The following is an 18,000-nucleotide window of genomic DNA, read 5'->3' on the forward strand; positions in this document are numbered from 1 at the left end:
AATTGATCTTTTTTTTTTTTTCTTAAACTTTTTCAATTTGTCATTTCAATTAACTTTATTCAAAATTTAGGTATATCATGTGGGAAAAAGTAGATAGGGTTATAAGATAAGAAACAGATATTATGGCAATCATATGTAAGTCTTCCTTAAAATTATATATATATATATATATATATATAAATATAAAGACAAGAAAGCACAGGATATTAAAATTATGTTAAATTGCTAAACTAGATATTACACTATGTACACATTACTAGAGAATTGAAATTCAAAGAAAATTTAATTTTAAAATGTTATATAATGTATTATTAGTAATTAACTAAATTGAACTTTTAAAATTAGGCATTTGTTATATTATAAAATTAACTAACATTATTGAAACCCATAAAAATTTGCTGACCTCCATTAAGAAAATGTGTCTCTAGGTAGCTATGTGGTTGCTATATAAATATACAGAGTTTTGGGAACTTAAAAACTTAATTATTATTTTCCTTTGCTAAGTTTGTGGGCAATAGTATAATATTTAACATATTTTTCTTATGTTTTATGGGTCTTCAATAATAATGGGGATAAGCTCTCACATTTACTCTATAAAAATGAATTCTCTTATTTGGTGAAGCTTCTATTAGGCATCAAAGCATGTTAATAGAATATTGCTTCGTTATTATGTTTGGATTGGCAAAAATTAGCAAACATGAGTTTACTAGTTTATTCAGTAAATCCAATATGACCTAGATGAAATGGATGATAGCCAAATACTTAGGCTTCCAACAAGTATAGGAGTTTGAGTATCTTAGAATTTAGCTAGCTCTGAAAAAAACTCACAACATCTTACTTCTCTTATCTTCTATGTAAAACCACTAATATGGTTAATATATGTGGATGATGACATCTCTCTTTGGCAGAAAGGTCATCCTCATAAATTCAACTTTGTAAACTATTCTAATTGATCTCATCACCCATACTAATGTTCCTAAAGGTGTGATTGTCCATATTGAGATGATTTGTCAGAAAGATTTGACCTATAAAGTTATGCATTATACATCTTAGGTTAACCTTTGTCTTCCTCATTAGCTTGGATCTTTGGGGTTACACTTGTCAATAAGTTGGCATGGTATGCTTTAGGCCAAGAACCCTTGGGAGTATACTAATAAGATAATGTATCACAACAATTGACTCTTGAATGGTAAGTATGGAAAGAATATCTTATATAATGTTAGAAAGAGGAGACACTTGCCTATATGGATCATTCCATGTGAAGAAGCACGTGCATTGAAACTAATGCTACACTGGAAGATAACTGATGGGATGAAGATAGGAAATTTCTATCAAACTTCAACATTTTAACTTCCCCTACTAAAGTGGCATACTTTCATGAGCATTTAACTCCAAGAGGACTTAGTGGTGGCTAATTTTTTAACCAACGTAGGTGAATGACATATTTTATCCATTCAAAGTTCTTTTGGTTTGCCTCTCATTCATAAAATCCTCCTCATCCAATTACATATTTAATTGCCTCATGATTCTATTGAACTTAGAACTCCTTCTCAAAATCAACCACCAGTCCCTATTCCCTTACAAAAACCTTTTTTATTTTTATATACACCTACGGAAAGAAAGTATTTGCTTTATTTGCTTAATAAAAGTACTTTAATTTTTTTTTTTTCATGAGATCAATTTCTTCAATGAAAGTCAATCAATGTATAAGAATGTACTTATGTATGCCTTATTTATTTTCATTTATTGTGCTTGTATTTTGTTAAGTACTTTGGAGGAGAACACCTAAAGGGAATGCCTTTGTTGTGAATAAGGTGAAAAGAAAGTTTCACCAAGAAAAGGTTGATGTAAAGGCTTCTTCGCCTATTGAAGGAGAAATGTTTTTAAGTGCAAGTTATATAGAAAATTCTAAGTTTGGTGTGCATCTAGACGTGGACTAAGTTTGCATTCAAAACATTTAAAAATTATAAGTATTTGAATGATTGATTATCTCTTTTTATTTTTCTCAATATTTTTGCCTATTTAAAAATCATTGATTTTCATAATGTTTTCTTTGTAAGAAACTCATATATTTTTATATGCTCAGTCCCCCTTCTCTCTTCTTGGACACACTAATACTACAACATTCCCAAGAGTTAAAAAAGATATGGTACTTAATAACATTAGAGAAATTAGACAAGACATAACATTCTTCCATGTATTGATGTGATCATCTTGATTAGCTGTCTTAATAAAGGATTCAAGGGACCTAATTTTAAACATTTTAGATTAGATTTCACTTTCATTTCTTAAGGGAAGGGAGATTGGTAAGATATGGATGAATTAAAGGTAGGATAGAACCATGTCATTGATGTGATTCCCTTTCCTTGAGATGGAGGAAAGCAATGAGGAGAGAAAAATAGAACCACTTGAGGAGACTAATACTTAATGACGGAACCATGAGGCTAAACATCTTTCCCTACATGAACTCAAAGGGGACATTAAGTTGATTTTGAGCAACACGTTTACTAGAACCAAAAGTTTCTATCAGCTGCATTTGAGAACTAGATGGGATGGTCGGTGTTGCTTTAAAGGTCATTTGGAGTTTCATTTCTCACTATCTTCATTCCATCATAAAGTACCATTAGCTTCTCATATACAATAATGAATATTAATTAATAAAATTGGGCTTATCTAAGATAGAAAGAATGGTGTTCCGTCAATGTTTGAAATTAAGACAAAAGGAATTAACTATGATTAAAGTTACTCGATTAGAAGCCATAGGTAGAAAAAACTAGGTTTAAGTAAATGGAGTTGACATGAGTAACAGATAGTTTAAGAGTAGTTCAATAATTTTGATGAATATTCGATTTGACAAACTAATATCAAAAGCATTTATTAATGTTACTTTGGAGTTAAGATGGCTACTATTTTAAAAGGGAAGATTAGAGGCACATTATGGAGAAATTTAAGATCATAGGCTTCAGCAATAATTTCTTTTTGTTAACTTTTTAGTCCCAATGAGTATCTAAAGAGATTTATAAAGGCTATCTATTGAGCTTTTATAAGCAATGTATAATCATTTAAGACTCCTAATATAGTGGTAGCTTTGGTCCAAGAACCCCATTAATGTCATTATCATAAAAAAAATACATGATTTGCAATGGCCCTTCGATAAGGAAGAATTTTTTTTGATAAAAGAACCCTAATATGTCAATGTTTTTGCATTAAATTTTGCCTTAAACAAGACATTACCTACTTTTTGTTATGTTACTTCCTAAGAGGAGTGTTTAAGCCGATATAAAAACTTCTCAAGACTTAAGATAAATTTTCCAGAGATTTAAAAAGGGTTTTTTAAAATAATTTTTCTAGTCCAAAAATGAATCCTTAGAGTAAAAAGAATTCTCTAAGGACTCAAATAACTCGCTATGACTATATTAATGTTATGTCATTTGTAGGACTAAGATGCATCCATGTAAAAGGTGGGAAAATCAAAGAATACAACATAGTTTAACTATCACTCAAATATAACTAATCATTTTAGTAGTCATAAATTGCAAATTGAGAACTAAATACAGATCATTATGAACAAAGCATCTTTGCAAGTTTAAATATCCATTAGCGCTTAAATGGACAATTTAATAGCGATAGGAGTGCTTAAAGTTTATAAAATATATAGTACATGTATTTAATATAAAATGAAAATGTGCAACATAATTCTAGCTCAAAAGATATGCATTGTGATTCTCAATGTAGAGGTCAAAAGTACTTAGACCTATAACTAGCGTCATTCCGCATTAACTACAGCTAATTTCATATTATTTATCCATATTATGTTAATAAATTCAAAATTATTTGATCTTTTATACAGAAAAATAAAAATATAAACAAATCTTTTATATATAAAATTATGGTTGAAAGATTAAAACAAGAAGTTTTGACTTCGAAATATCCTGGAATTAGAAGATATTATATATGCTAAATCATGATTGAAGATATATATATTTAGGCCAACTAAGAAAAACTTACACCTACATCACATATATCAGCTTCAAATCTCTCAACCAACAGATCAAGTTAAGCTGCATCTGAATCATGAATTTAATAAATATACTTCAATGAGCTATGTTGTATGATACAAATATTTAAGTATAAAAATTTTGCGGCTATAATATTTGTAAGGGCAAAGTAGGAAAAACTATGCCGCTTAGCATTGTACGAGTATCCAGCTCACACATAAAAAGAGTAAAAACACCATAATTTTTTGCGTGGAAACCCTAAATTTAAAAAACCACCAGGCCACGCCCAGTCAAATTGATCCACTAGTATTTGAATAAATTACAAATAATTAACTCATCCTTAAACTTGAGGGATATCAGATTATAATAACCAACCAACATGATGAAATCTAGCGACAAATAGGAATTAGATGAAACTTCGGCGACAGAAGGTGGTAAAAATGTGACGTCAGTTGGTAGCTGAGTTGAAGTCCAGCGGCAATTGATGGCAGGGCAAAAATCCTGCATAAATTTGTAGCCAAGTTGAAGTGCAACGATAGTCAATGACCGGGCATAAATTCGGCTTAGTTGGTGGCCAAGGAGAAGTCCAACGACAGTTGGTGGCCAGACAGTAATCTGACGTCAATTTGCAACATAGTTGATGTCAGGTGATACTAGGTGACCGTGGAGAAATCCGCGTCAGTTGATGGCCAAGCAAATGCTCGACTATAGTCCAACAATAATCGGTGGTCTAATGGTGCTTTAGGAGTCTGGTGGTAAGAGAACTCTAATTTATCACTCTTTGATCTCTTCCTTACTTGGGTTTCCTTAAATGAAGAATGAGAGGTCTATTTATAGTTTTTTTTAGTAGCATGATTAGTAAATAGGAGGGAGATAAAGCGTATGTTGGGACTTGTTTGAATTGACAGATGATATTGAACCCCTTGATTATGAAGCATTTATTAGGCATTTGAATGTCTTAGGGGCTGTTTGGTTGCCTAAAACAAAATGAAGTGTAAAGTAAATGTAATGTAAAATAAATGTTTAGGGTTCTAATTGCATCCCATAAAAGACTTTTTCACATCCGAAAAAAGCCAAAAAAACATATTTTCTATAATGGTTTCGTAGGATCTCTATTCAATAACACCAATAATGAATGATCAATGCAAATTACATTCCAACAATTAATATATTCGTTAATGTAGAAACAAATACAATAAACATGGACTCACATTGAAAAGATCTAAATGCAGTAGGCTTTTGCTTTCAAATTCAAATCAAAGAATCATGTATCAAATTAAAGCCTCATATTATACAACTAAACAGATACACTGGGCATTTATATATATAAAGAAATTGAGCTTGATTGACCTGATATGATATATGTGAAACAGGACTGAAATCCAACAAAGCATTCCTTATGGAAATCCTATGATAAGTATATAATCGCCTTTCATTTCATTTTAAAAGATACTAACAACACAAAACTCAGTATAAATATGAATGGGATAACATACTCATCATGTGGATTTCTACAAGGAAATTCCTTTACTTTTGTCCAGCAAAACTTTAGATATTGCCCATGGCTACCGCAAAGATCCTTTGAAATGATATTTTCATTGAAGAAATCAGTAGATTCGAGTCTATGAAGTCCCTCTCTATTCCCATGACCAAAGTTAGCTTTCCCATGTAGCTCACAACTGTTACTGTAAGGTTCTGCATTTAATGAATTTCACTATTATGATAATCATTTTGAATACATCCTCACTTGATATTTTCCCAAAATTTTAAGTTTAATTTGGTGAAACATCTCATTTATGATATGGAGAAGATAAAAATTTTGATACCTTAAATATGAATCTATTTAAGCATGATTATTTATTGTTATAAGAAATTACCTGAGGGAGGCCTACAAAAACTTTTCTTCACTAAATTGTCACCGCTTTGGAAGAATGGATGGCATGTAAATCTATCTAATCCAAGCAGCATTTCTTCTCTCTCGCTAGCAGCCCAACAACAACATAAAGATGACCCATCATCAAAACTAGAAAAATTAAATGAATAAAATACAAATTGGCATTTCAGCTAATTAAATTTTACACTGATATTTTTTTTAATTTAGTGATAAAAGCAATTGTTTTCGTTTAGCAATCAATAAATCACACGATTTTCATCCATAAGATGTAAACAATATTAATGAAAATTTAAAATTAAAAACAAAAGATAAAATAATACCTAATGTTCTTAGTTATAATTACGACAAAGTAACACGAAACTTTTTTTACTGATAACAACTTAATAGATATGACAATCTTCATCAACTTAAATCGGTTTCCTATCACTTTACGCATCCATCTAGCCTTCGAATCTGTAGGTTTTAAAAGGAAAGATGGTATCAGTGTAGGGTTTTTTGATAAATTATCATATATTGTATCAATCTCTTCTTCTGAGAATCCAAAAATATTTGTTAACTCAAACATCAGTTCAGTATACATATTTTTAATTTTCTTTGGTGATGCTATTGAGCTCTTGATAGTATTAGCAACTTCAGTCACACTATCAGCCATCAAAAAAATACACTCACGAATATTTTGATCGATAGCATATATCTTAGACTTTCTTTTAATGCCACCTCCTACACCAGATGAAGGCTGCAGTTTCTTTGTTGTTGCAGTTGAATCTTCCATGACTTGCTCATTATGTCAACATTCTAAATGGAGGCGGTGTGCACTTCACCCTTTTTGGTATCTGGAGCTTTACTTCGTTTGGATTTTTCTGGATGACCCTCGGATTTTGATAAGTTCAGTTTCTCGAACTTTGCCACCCAGTCCAGTAGCTCCTGGAATGTTGTGGACATACATAATTATGTAACCATTCAATCATCAATATTCTCCATCAGCAGTTGGACATCAAGCTCTTCCTCTAGCTATTGCTCCCATTTCATACTCATCTAGAAATGACTTGCGGGACCCTAGTTTCACGGGGCATTGATCCATCTGCACAAACATCCATAAACTATGAGGGTTCATCATCGCCTAAATGTATTTGTTCAGTTCCAAGTGGAGTTTAAGAATTTTCATATTTCGCCCACTCTCCAGTTGCATGTCCAAGATCACATACTATCTCCAACTCTACATAGTTTGCAATTGCAATATTTAAATAAGCAGCATCCTTGGGAAAAGCTTGTAAGAAATAAAATAAAAGTTGTTAGCCCCAAAATATCAATTTAAATATTGTGCTTATAATAATACTTGAATATGTGATGCATACTCTTCATGACCCATCACTATCATTTTCTTTGTTTCAACCCCAAGATACACCAGATCTTCATTTTAACTCATGAATGTGAATCCAAACACTTCTTTGATGCCTAATTTTGTTCTTGCATTGCTCACATGTCACCTCTATTCCAAACTTCTCTTTCATTTTTTGGGTGGCACCTTGATACACAATGTCTTTAAATCCTTTGGTACTTCGCATAGTTGCATTTACATATTCCATCATTATTTGAAGCAATCCAGTTATCCACTCAGGTTTTAAGCTCCATAAAAAATTTTTCCTCTTGGGCTTCGAAGTACCGTTCAACTCTATTTGTAATGAATTCATTCTCCCTTAAAGTAAATATGATAAATAAATTTAAGTCATGTACAGGAAAGAAATTATGAATGGCTCTGTATACTACTAGACATTGTTGAATATTAGGAATGGTGAAAATTGCTTCTTAATTGGGGATCGATCCAAAGTGACTTTCTCTAACCATGTGAATATTAAATAAACAAACGTATATAAGTGCTCAAACAACGATTTGACTTAAATAATCAAAGTATAGCTCATAATAGTTCTGAGAATTACATTGAAGTTGTAAAACCATATGATTTAAGCTTAACCAATATAATCAATAAAAACAACAAACTATAAATTAGTAAGTTACAGGTAAATTCATAAAAAGGAAATTAACAAATTTAGTATCCATTATTTTGCATGCGAGTCCACATGAATTGAGCAATTTCATCTCTTTTATCTAGCCATTCTCGAGAATCATCTATAACTGATGGATCTCCTCTTCTATAGTGACTTCTCCTAGCTCGTTCATCCTCAGATTGAATGAACTCATCACCACCTTCTGTAACTATCCAATTATGTAGTATGCAACATACAATCACAATTTCAATTTGAGTTTGTAGAGGAAAGTAAGGTTCATATTTTATAATTGTGAAATGGTTTTTCAAGGAACCAAATGCACGCTCAATAGTTGTGCGTAATGAGGAATGATGTAGATTAAAAAGTTCCTTAGAATATCTAGGTTGAATAGAATTGAACTCCTTCAAATGATATCTTATGGCACGATATGAGGAAATAAAATCATTTCGTGTGGAGTAGCCACCATCAGCCAGATAATATTTACCTGCTGAGACACGTAAACAATCTAATCTTTCTAATATATTTTTAAGTATTGTTGTGTCATGAGCGAAACCTTCCCAACCAGCAAGTACGTATGTTAACCTCAAATAAAAGTAAACTGCTACTAAAACATTTTGTGTTGGGTATGATTTCATTCCTCTAAATGCGGCTTCATTCTCCTTTGGAACCCTAGCTTTAATATGAGTTCCATCTATCACGCCAATACAATCCTAAATTTGACACAAAGTATTTTTAAGATATCGTAATAAAAGAGAGTTTTTAATTGAATAAAGATTGATTAACCTTGAAAAATGGCATGAACCTATTACTTGATTTAATCTTATATGGGTTTCAGGAAGTGGAGGCTTGATAAAATCATGGCGTAATTCCCCTACAGCATGTAATGCAGCTTTTAAGTACCTACTAACAATTTCACCAAAGCGATGAAATTTAAATCGGATGACTCAATTATGAACACTATGCCCAAGTGTATGCAATAACATAGCAACTTGATCCTCGATTCAAACATTCATTGGGTCTAACAACAATCCTCGCGTACGTATTGAATCACATAATTTGGAAAAAGGCGCTCGCCTCATGCGTACCATGTCAACACAGTCAGAACCACGTCCATTATATAACCTAAAAAGATATGTGCCATTTTATATATTCTGTTGAGGATTATATTTTTTTTCTTTGCGAATCTGCTGCAATAGTACACATACTGTACAAATTGCAATAAAAACCACTTTAAGCACATCATTATATTTTTGAATTTCATGGAGTTCAGCAACATCTTCTAATGGCTCAACCATCGTTGTAACTATAAAATTCAAATTCAAGCAAAAAAATATCCATGAGAAATAAAACATGAAAGGGGGTTGTATGCAGCAGTAATGAAAAAAAAAATCAAGTTCTTTTGCACAGGACTATATATAAAGCTTTATTTCATAAATATTCATGAAAGGGTGTTAGAGAGGTTTTTGCAGTGGGTGCCTTTTCTAGGTCAGTCGAGGATTAGTCATGCCGCCAAGTGTTTTGGGGTTGGCAGCGGGTGGAAAACCGTTTCAAAAAAAATAATTGCACATGGGAACCAAAGTTTAATCTTGTTGTCCATGAGTTTAAGGTTTCGTTTGGGACTGCTTACTTACTACTTTCTAAATAACATGTACATCATATCATTAATACTGAAAGATAATTATTAACACCGTATCATTAATAAAATTAATAACATGTACACAAACATTATTTTTTATTCTAAGATGTATATTTTTCAAAAATTTATTAATTGCCTTTCGAATTAGAACTATATCATTTGAAATAATCATAAAACAAAGCATCTAATTTTGAAAATTCTTCTGAACAAAAAATGTGGACACAGTATTGAATCTTAATTACGTATAAATAGAAATAATTACAAAAAAAACATGCAGAGAAAGAATGGCATTTGATTAAGGGTAACTATGTATGATTTCTAGACGGAGACAAAGCAGAACTTACAGGCAGCTCTATGAGTACTATGAGCATCAATTGGAAATTGTCTTCATTCACCAAAGAAGATCACGTGAGTGAACAGTGGATTGTTTGATGGGTAAATTGTTTTTATTTCATAAATATTCATGAAAGGGTGTTGGATACTATATATAAAATCACCACACATTACAAATTCATCAAAACTAAAAACATCCTTTCAAAAGATACTGAAAAGCCAACTTTCAATGCTGAAACTTTCAAACGGAAGAAACCTCATGCATTAGAATCTAAACAAAAGCATTCCATCAAGAGAGAACTCATAAGGATAGTCACAGGAAATGGTTGATATGTAGGTATAGACAAGTCATTTATATATAAGCAACCAATTCATTCAGAACAACATTTTTCACAGATCTTCATCACTTCCCTAATTATCAAGAGTGGATGGAAAACAATTTTGTTTCAGATTTTAACAAGAAAATCTCAGATTACCCTTTCCGATGCATTTTTTAAATGCAAAAATAAAATTCAAGAATGAGAGGAGGAAAAGATTGGGAGAAAAAAAAAGTGAAGGAATGAAGAAAAAGATGATGAAGAGGATGTAGAAGAAGTTAAAAAGATAAGAAGGTTCCCGGCGTCAGCTAGGACAGAGGAAGTGAGGGATCCGGCTAGGGCTATTGTCCACACGAGCGAGGGGATACGAAGGGTTGGGGGCGTTAGATCCCTGCTTGCCGCGAATGGAGGCGGCGAAATAGGGGTTCGCCTCTTGTGCTCATGTGAATAGAGGGAGCTGGGAGAGAAGGCTTCGGCTTTGTGAGAGGGAGACAGCTTTGATTCCGCGAAACCATCGCGCGTGCGAATAACGGAGAAGAAGGGAGCTCTTATCAGCTCAGATTCCGCGAAAACATCGCGCGCACAGGCTGGTTAACGCTTGAGAGAATTCTAACCAGCTCGATTTGAGCAGGCTGTAATACATGGTTGATGCTTCGGAGGACTTCTTTATGTTCCACTCAAAATCAACTAAACGATCTAATTTAAGAAATACGTGCAATTAATTTACTTTACCCTCCTATTTCTGCATATCAAACAGCCCGTTAATCATATCAAAATTAGACAATCATGTGCTCGTTGGATTTGCCTCGTGAAGACACTCAATTCGACTATAAGCATGTCACATTTGAAAATTGTTTGGTCATTCAATTTATGATTTGAACCTTCAAAAGATGCTTTGAATCTTCGATTTCATACCATTTGGGCAAAGATTGAGTCGAATTTGTTGTCATTTGGTTTGTCTTTTGGAGACGTTCAATTTGACTGTAAATTTGCTTAAATTGGAGTTCAGATTTAATTTCAAAAATTTCCAACTTGATCTTGCCTCAAGATTTATGCTTGATTGAGAAAATTTTTTTATGATATAGCAAAAATAATTCTTAAAAGATAGGTTAAAGCACGAGGAATATAGGAATCTTGAAATTAATTTGTAATATAACATGAAAGGATTATGACACAATTATATTTGAGGCATAATTAGGGTTAAACTGTTGAGGGTACAATAGTAAAAATACTTGTGTGATTTAGGCATTCATAAAGAACTTACGATGACATAGCAAAGTAATCTAACCATACCTTGAGGAATAATCAGAGTTATGCAAAGATTCAACCGAGTGACAACTATATCAATAGAAAATTATTGGGTTCGGACACCGGACGACCTCCAAAATCCAATAAAAATATGTCACATAATCCCATACTCGGTACAGAGCTTTGTATGAGCTCAGTACTTCACAGTACTGAGCTCGATTCTGCTCAATACTAAACTCAGTACTGCTCGGTGCCGAGCTCAGTGCCGAGTTCAGTATTACTCGGTACAGTGAAATACCGAACTGTAAGCTGTATCCGATGTCCGAACCCAATAATCTCTCCGATATTTAGATGGGAAACGTAAGACAAGATAAAACTCCACTTGACTCACAACACCTCATTGGCTCAATTATCTCATAATTCCGCCTGGACAGTTTGAATCGACCCCCAAGTAATTACTCCAAATGAACATCTGACGAACAGCTCTGAATGAACGCTTCAATGGACATTTGAGAGTCATGATTGTTAAAATCGGATGGGACATTGAATTAAAAGGAGAGATTTAAGGTTTAATAATTTGATCAGGATTAAATTAAAATAATGTAATAAATATTAAAATTATTTAGATGTTATCAAAACGGAATAATAGTGATATACTCCATTAACAAAAAACAACAACTTTGGTCAAAATTTTCTAAAATATGCATATATGAATAAATAATAACTTCTGTAATTTCAAATTAAACACATTCAATTTTTAAATTTTATTCAAATTTATTTTAAAATTAATTCACATATAAATTTAATATAAATTATTATAATATTTATGTTATATATTATATAGAATTATAAATTTAGTATATAATATTATATTATGGCTTCATAAATACAATTATATATAGTTTAAATTTATATCTATAAAACTTTATGTTAAATAATTTATCTTTAATTAAAAAATTATAATATTGTACAAATAAATAAATAAATTATTAATTATTAATTAAAAAATAAATAGTATCATATTTGTACAGAATTAATAAAAAAATCCTATTTAAAAATATATACTACATATATTATGGCTTCATAATATCAAGTCATCTATTTAATCTCACATCACTTAAGAACTTCATTGGTACAAGCATTATTAGTACCTCTCTCTTTATAAAAGAAAAACAAGGCAAAAAAAAACATATATAAAATTCACAAAACCTCCCACTGAAACAACCCATAAATATTGAATATTTTTGAACTAAAATTGTTTAACATGCACTTTTTCATAGGATAAAAATAAAACTTACGGCATAACACATCATTCCTGTAGGGGTCTTTGGAATTGTAAAGAATACAAGCAGTGTAGCTTAACTCTTGAAACTCGAAAAAAACTGCTTTCACTCTAGTTCTTTAAATTCCCTAACTCATCTCCTCAAAAAATCATTTATATTCTTATCTTCTGAATCTTCAAAGCCCTAAATCCAAATGCTAACAATGTACAAATAAATAAAATTGGGATGGAAAAAAAATACTCAAATTAATATGGATTTGTAAAGTGAACAAGATTGGCGTTTTTTTGCTGTTATGTGAATGCATTTCCTTGGAACTGACCTGCCAAATGCGAGCCATGCAAATAAATTTATAAAAGCTGGCACAATTTATATATAAATCTTCTCAAAGCTACACGTCCAAACCTTCTTCCCCTCCCTTAAAAAATTACTGATGCGTTATTAGCAAAAAAAAAAAAGAAAACTATGATAACCCAATACAGGAGCTAGTACATATTTACAGCGATGAACTTAATCAATGGGGTGCTTGTCTGCTTGGCGAGAACTATGTTGTGCAGTCAACAGTAGCAACGAGAGAAAAGCACTCGCAACAAAGATTGCATCGAACCAGCGGTGGTAGAAATCAAACTGGACATCACCCCCAAGAACATCTGTTATAATAATCCTGCAAATAGTAGAGTTGATTAGTATAATAACACTACAAAAGCAGAAAACCAATGTCGTTTCAGTCATATAAGTATTTCAAGCATGCGTTATGCAAATTATGAAAGATGAGATAAACACCAACTGTTAGAGCATTTTTTTCTACTTCGATGTGGATGTAAACAAGGGCAATAATCATTTCATATATGAGCGTATCACATTATGTCACTTATGATGCTATTTCTTTATATTTTTTTAATACAACAACAACATTAAGCATTTATCCCACTACGTAGGGTTAGCTACATGAATCATTTTATCTCCATTGTGTCCGATTAAGAGTCAAAATCCCATTTAGATCTAACAAAGAAAGGTCATTTCTAATATTTTCTAACCAAGTCTTTTTAGGTCTACATCTACATTTTTAACATAGGTTAAATCTAATACATCTACTATCCTAGCTAGGTCATAAGAAGACTGCCATTTTATGTGACCAAAATCATATAAGGAGACTCTCTCTAATCTTATCTTTCATTGGAGCTACTCCAACCTTTTCATATACATGCTCATTTTGTATCCTGTCTCTAAGAGCAAAGTCACTGATCCATCTGAGCATTCTCATCTCTGCAACACATAACTTTATATTATGCTTCTCTTTTAATGGCCAATATTCTGCACCATAAATCATTGCAGGTATAACCAACATCTTCTAAAAATTTTCCCTAAGTTTGAGTGGTACTTTTCTATCACACAACAAGCCCGATGCATTCCTCCACTTCATCCATCCAACTTGAATTCTACTAATAATATCCCCATCTATTTAACCATCACTCTGAACAATAGACCCAAGATATATAAAATATGTACTCTTATTAATGACTTGATCGCTCAAAGTCACAAATCTCCCACTATAACTATTACTACTAAAATTAAACTCCATGTATTCGGTTTTAGATCTACTCAAATGAAAACCTTTAGACTCTAAGGTTGACCTCCATAATTCAAGAAAAATTATACTGTAAAAACCAAAATTAAGGACAACTCATGATTTTGACTTCTACACGTTAGATTAAATTTCAAATTTCCAGTACCACCTAGTCTTCATATAATCACAAATGTTAGGCAGTAGTATAGATATTAAAGTTAAAATATAATAGAACTAAGATATAGATTTCAAGCAATGTATCGCGCCTTGGAATTCTCCTACCATTTCCAAGATTATAAACAGATTCGCTCAAAATAGCTTTCCTTATCTCAATAAAATTGGCCAGCCAGATTCAGAAAGCCAGAAACTCCCAACATTCCGAAGCTACGTCTAAATGTCTATATACTTCCAGCTATGTCTTACCATATATTCTAGCTCCCGTTATTGGCCATTTCATAATGTCACATGTTTCAGTCAAAATTGAGAAACATATTAATATTTATATTTTAAGTTCATGAGATAAAGGCCCAAGATGGTATTTATTGATTTAGAGAAAGCTTATAATAAAGTTCCAAGACAAGTGTTATAGAGAGTTTTAGAAAAGAAAGGAGTTGATAATGCTTATACTCAAGTCATTAAGGATATGTTTGCAGGAGCTATTACTTGTGTTCAAACACAAAGTGGTTTAACCAAGTATTTTCTAATTTCAGTTGATTGTATCAAGGATCAAAAGCCCATATCTTTTTTCTTTAGTCATGGATGTTCGTATTAAACATTTGCAAGATGTACCCTGGTGTATGCATCTTGTTGATGATATTCTTCTTGTTGAAGATAATAACAATAATAATATAAAATTATTTTTTGACAAAGTAATGTCAATGGCTGACGAGGCCACATTCAACAAAGATGATAAGGCATTGACTGCAAGCATTGATGATGACAGAGAGCTATAGCTACAATGGCTACAAGAATTAAGGAGGAAGAAAACAAACTTTTCATCCAAAGATGTCGTGGCTTCTGAAGGGGAAGAGCTAATAATGATTAATGAAGAATTCACCAACAAGCAAGCAACACGAGGCAACAAAGGAAGGAACGATAATTTCCACTAACAAAGGGGTGGCTCTCACAAGTGAGGAGAACCATCCTTCGACTCTTGATTGCATTTTAGTGATGTCTAAGCTCCTTCTAAAGCAATTGGAGAGCATGTGAAGGATCTTAGTGATGTTGATGTGGAGCAAGTTAGGCTCCACCTAAGCTATTGAGCACTGCCTCCTATGTTAGAGAGCAAGGAGGAAAATGCACAATGGAGAACACCTCCTTATCTAAACATAGTTGGGAAGAGGTGTATGCCTCTAATATGCATTTTTGAGTCCAATGAGACCTACAAAGAGAACTTGCAAAAGATGCAAACTAATTAAAGATCATGAAGATCTAATCATTGAGGAAGTAAAAGAGTTAGTTGTCTACAAGCACCTTATTTAGGCCTAAAGGAGGCATAGATGCAAATAAAGAATCTATAAGAGAAGGCTTGAGAGGATAGGCAACATTTCCATAAGAATGAGATGGACTTGAACTTCATGAAAAAGTTTCATTTTTAAACCATTCACCATATTGTCAAGGCTGCCACTACGGCAACAAATCTGTCAAAACCTGCCTATGGAGTTCAAGGCGGTCTCCATCACAAGAACATTGTATTCCCCTTGTCAAAGCAAGAGAGTGTCAAGGTCCTTGGTTTGTTGCCCCTCGAGGGAGGTTGATTACATCTTAAGCCAAGCATCCTAATTTACACTACCAATTGTTGACCTCTGTGTAAAGAACAAAGAAAGAGAAATTTCAAACCTTGTATCCGTCGAAGTGCCACTCGAATCTCCGGAAAATCCGTAAGATATCCCGTTGAATTATTGTTCCTTCAACGTCGTTCGTGTCGCTTCTCCGCAAAATCCTCCGCTATTCCGGCACTCGCCTCGATCACAGCCTCCTGTTGCTGATAAAACGAAGATGAAGCGAGGCCTTTCATTCTTCTTCTTTTCCACACACACGAACTCTCCCACTGCCGAGACTTCCGACCTTCTGTTCACAAGCCATGATCCTCTTTGCATTCTACTGCCGCTATAGCCGAATCCTCTGCTCCTCCGACTCAACCCACATGGCCTCCAACAAACCTCACAAGCCTCCCGTCGATTCCACCTGAAGAAAGCCGGCTCGAGACCGACACCTCTTCCCCTCTTTGCAAGCCTCTGATGCTTTCACCTATCCCAATCTATCGCCGCCTGCTCTAAGTGAAATCGACCACAAACCTCCTCAAGCTAACCCGATCACTTCATTCAGAAGGCATCCTCTCACATCGACTTACCTCAACCAATCAAATCCCTACCTGGCCGATCTCCCTCTTCCAACCAATAGCCCTCTCTACCCATCCATAAGCCCATTTGCCCCTTTGCCCGATCTTCACAAAGTTAATGATTAGGTTTATTTTATTTTAGTTTTATGTTAATATTAGTAATGATTATTAATATTAGTTATTAATAATATTAAAATCTTGGGGTCAATTTTAATTGATTTAGTTGGTTGGTCAGTTTTAATGTTTAGGGTAATATTCTCTGAAGTTTAAGTTGAATTAACGGATTTTAGAAGGTCCGGGGTCATCCTACCCTGATGAGGATATCGAAGATCAACGGCTACGATCTTGAGTTATTTATTTATATGTACTAATTTATTTCATATTATTGTTTTTCCCTTTATACCCTTACGGGTGGTCATGTAGTATTGTGGCCCGAAGGGCACTTTATATGTACTAATTTATTTATTTATTTATATGTACTAATTTATTTCATATTATTATTTTTCCCTTTATATCCTTACGGGTGGTCATGTAGTATTGTGGCCCGAAGGGCACTTTAGTATTTTATTTCTTTTGTTTTCATGAGGCCTATTTATAGGCTAGTTGTTTTGTATTTTGGGATGATGATTGATCAATGAAAATTTCTACTTTTGATCTCTTTATGAGTTCATTCTTCCAAGATCTCTTAGTGAGTTCATTCTTCCAAGATCTCTTAGTGAGTTCGTCGGAAGAACTAGATCTCTTTGTGAGTTCTAGCATTCGTCCAAGTTAATTGTGTGGAAATTCGGATTGAAGACAAATGAGGTTAGTGAATTCGTAGTCGCTCGAATCCCTTGAATTTTCCCTCTCTTCCTCCCCTTACAATTGCCGCCGCCCAGCCCTGAGCCGCCCAAGCCGCCGGCCAATTGGTTGCCATATCCCGCCGGCCGGCCACCCCACGTCGTGACCCACCCCTTGCGCTTCCTCTAGTCGCGGCCGCCCCTTCCATGGAGTTTCAATTTTTGAAATTTCATATTGTCACGAGCCATTAATTGTTTCCTAATTTAGCTCCTTAATTTACGCCATCAATTTAATTGATTTTCAACTTCGAATTTGAAATTCAAATTGTTTAAATTGATTGCCCTCCTAAATGGAAGTTTTCTCTCCTTAAGAAAACTGAAAAAGGAGATTAATTTTGAAATTTCAAATTATTCAATAATAGCTATGGGTTATTAATGGAGGAGGTAATTAGGGCTGATTTAGTGGAGCATTATGTAATTTGAAGAGAGAGATGGCCCATTAAGAGGGCCGGGCCACATAAGGAGAGAGAGGGGTTGAGTTTTGAATAAGTAGGGGACACCATTTATGGGGTTCAGATTTTTAAAAAATCTGAAATATTTT

The 18,000-nt window shown here is 33.3% G+C and overlaps 1 protein-coding gene and 1 long non-coding RNA gene across 2 annotated transcripts in view; both read right to left on the reverse strand.

The window, feature by feature from the left end:
• Nucleotides 1-4,261: 4,261 nt before the first annotated feature.
• On the reverse strand, nt 4,262-10,829 carry LOC114580618. The gene is made up of 3 exons (XR_003702104.1): nt 9,879-10,829; nt 5,876-5,979; nt 4,262-5,693 (listed from the first exon to the last, which is right to left on the reverse strand). It is a non-coding gene; the product is annotated as an uncharacterized LOC114580618 (long non-coding RNA).
• Nucleotides 10,830-12,935: 2,106 nt separating this feature from the next.
• The window catches only part of LOC110115701 (GPCR-type G protein COLD1), a 79,066-nt gene continuing 74,001 nt past the window's right edge, over nt 12,936-18,000 (reverse strand). The window contains exon 13 of the mRNA XM_020849015.2: nt 12,936-13,376. Coding sequence (XP_020704674.1) covers nt 13,223-13,376 — 154 coding nt within the window. The 3' untranslated portion in view covers nt 12,936-13,222. The remainder of the gene's footprint in view (nt 13,377-18,000) is intronic.

Source organism: Dendrobium catenatum, unplaced genomic scaffold, assembly GCF_001605985.2.
Source record: "Dendrobium catenatum unplaced genomic scaffold, ASM160598v2 fragScaff_scaffold_1125, whole genome shotgun sequence".
NCBI lineage: Eukaryota > Viridiplantae > Streptophyta > Magnoliopsida > Asparagales > Orchidaceae > Dendrobium > Dendrobium catenatum.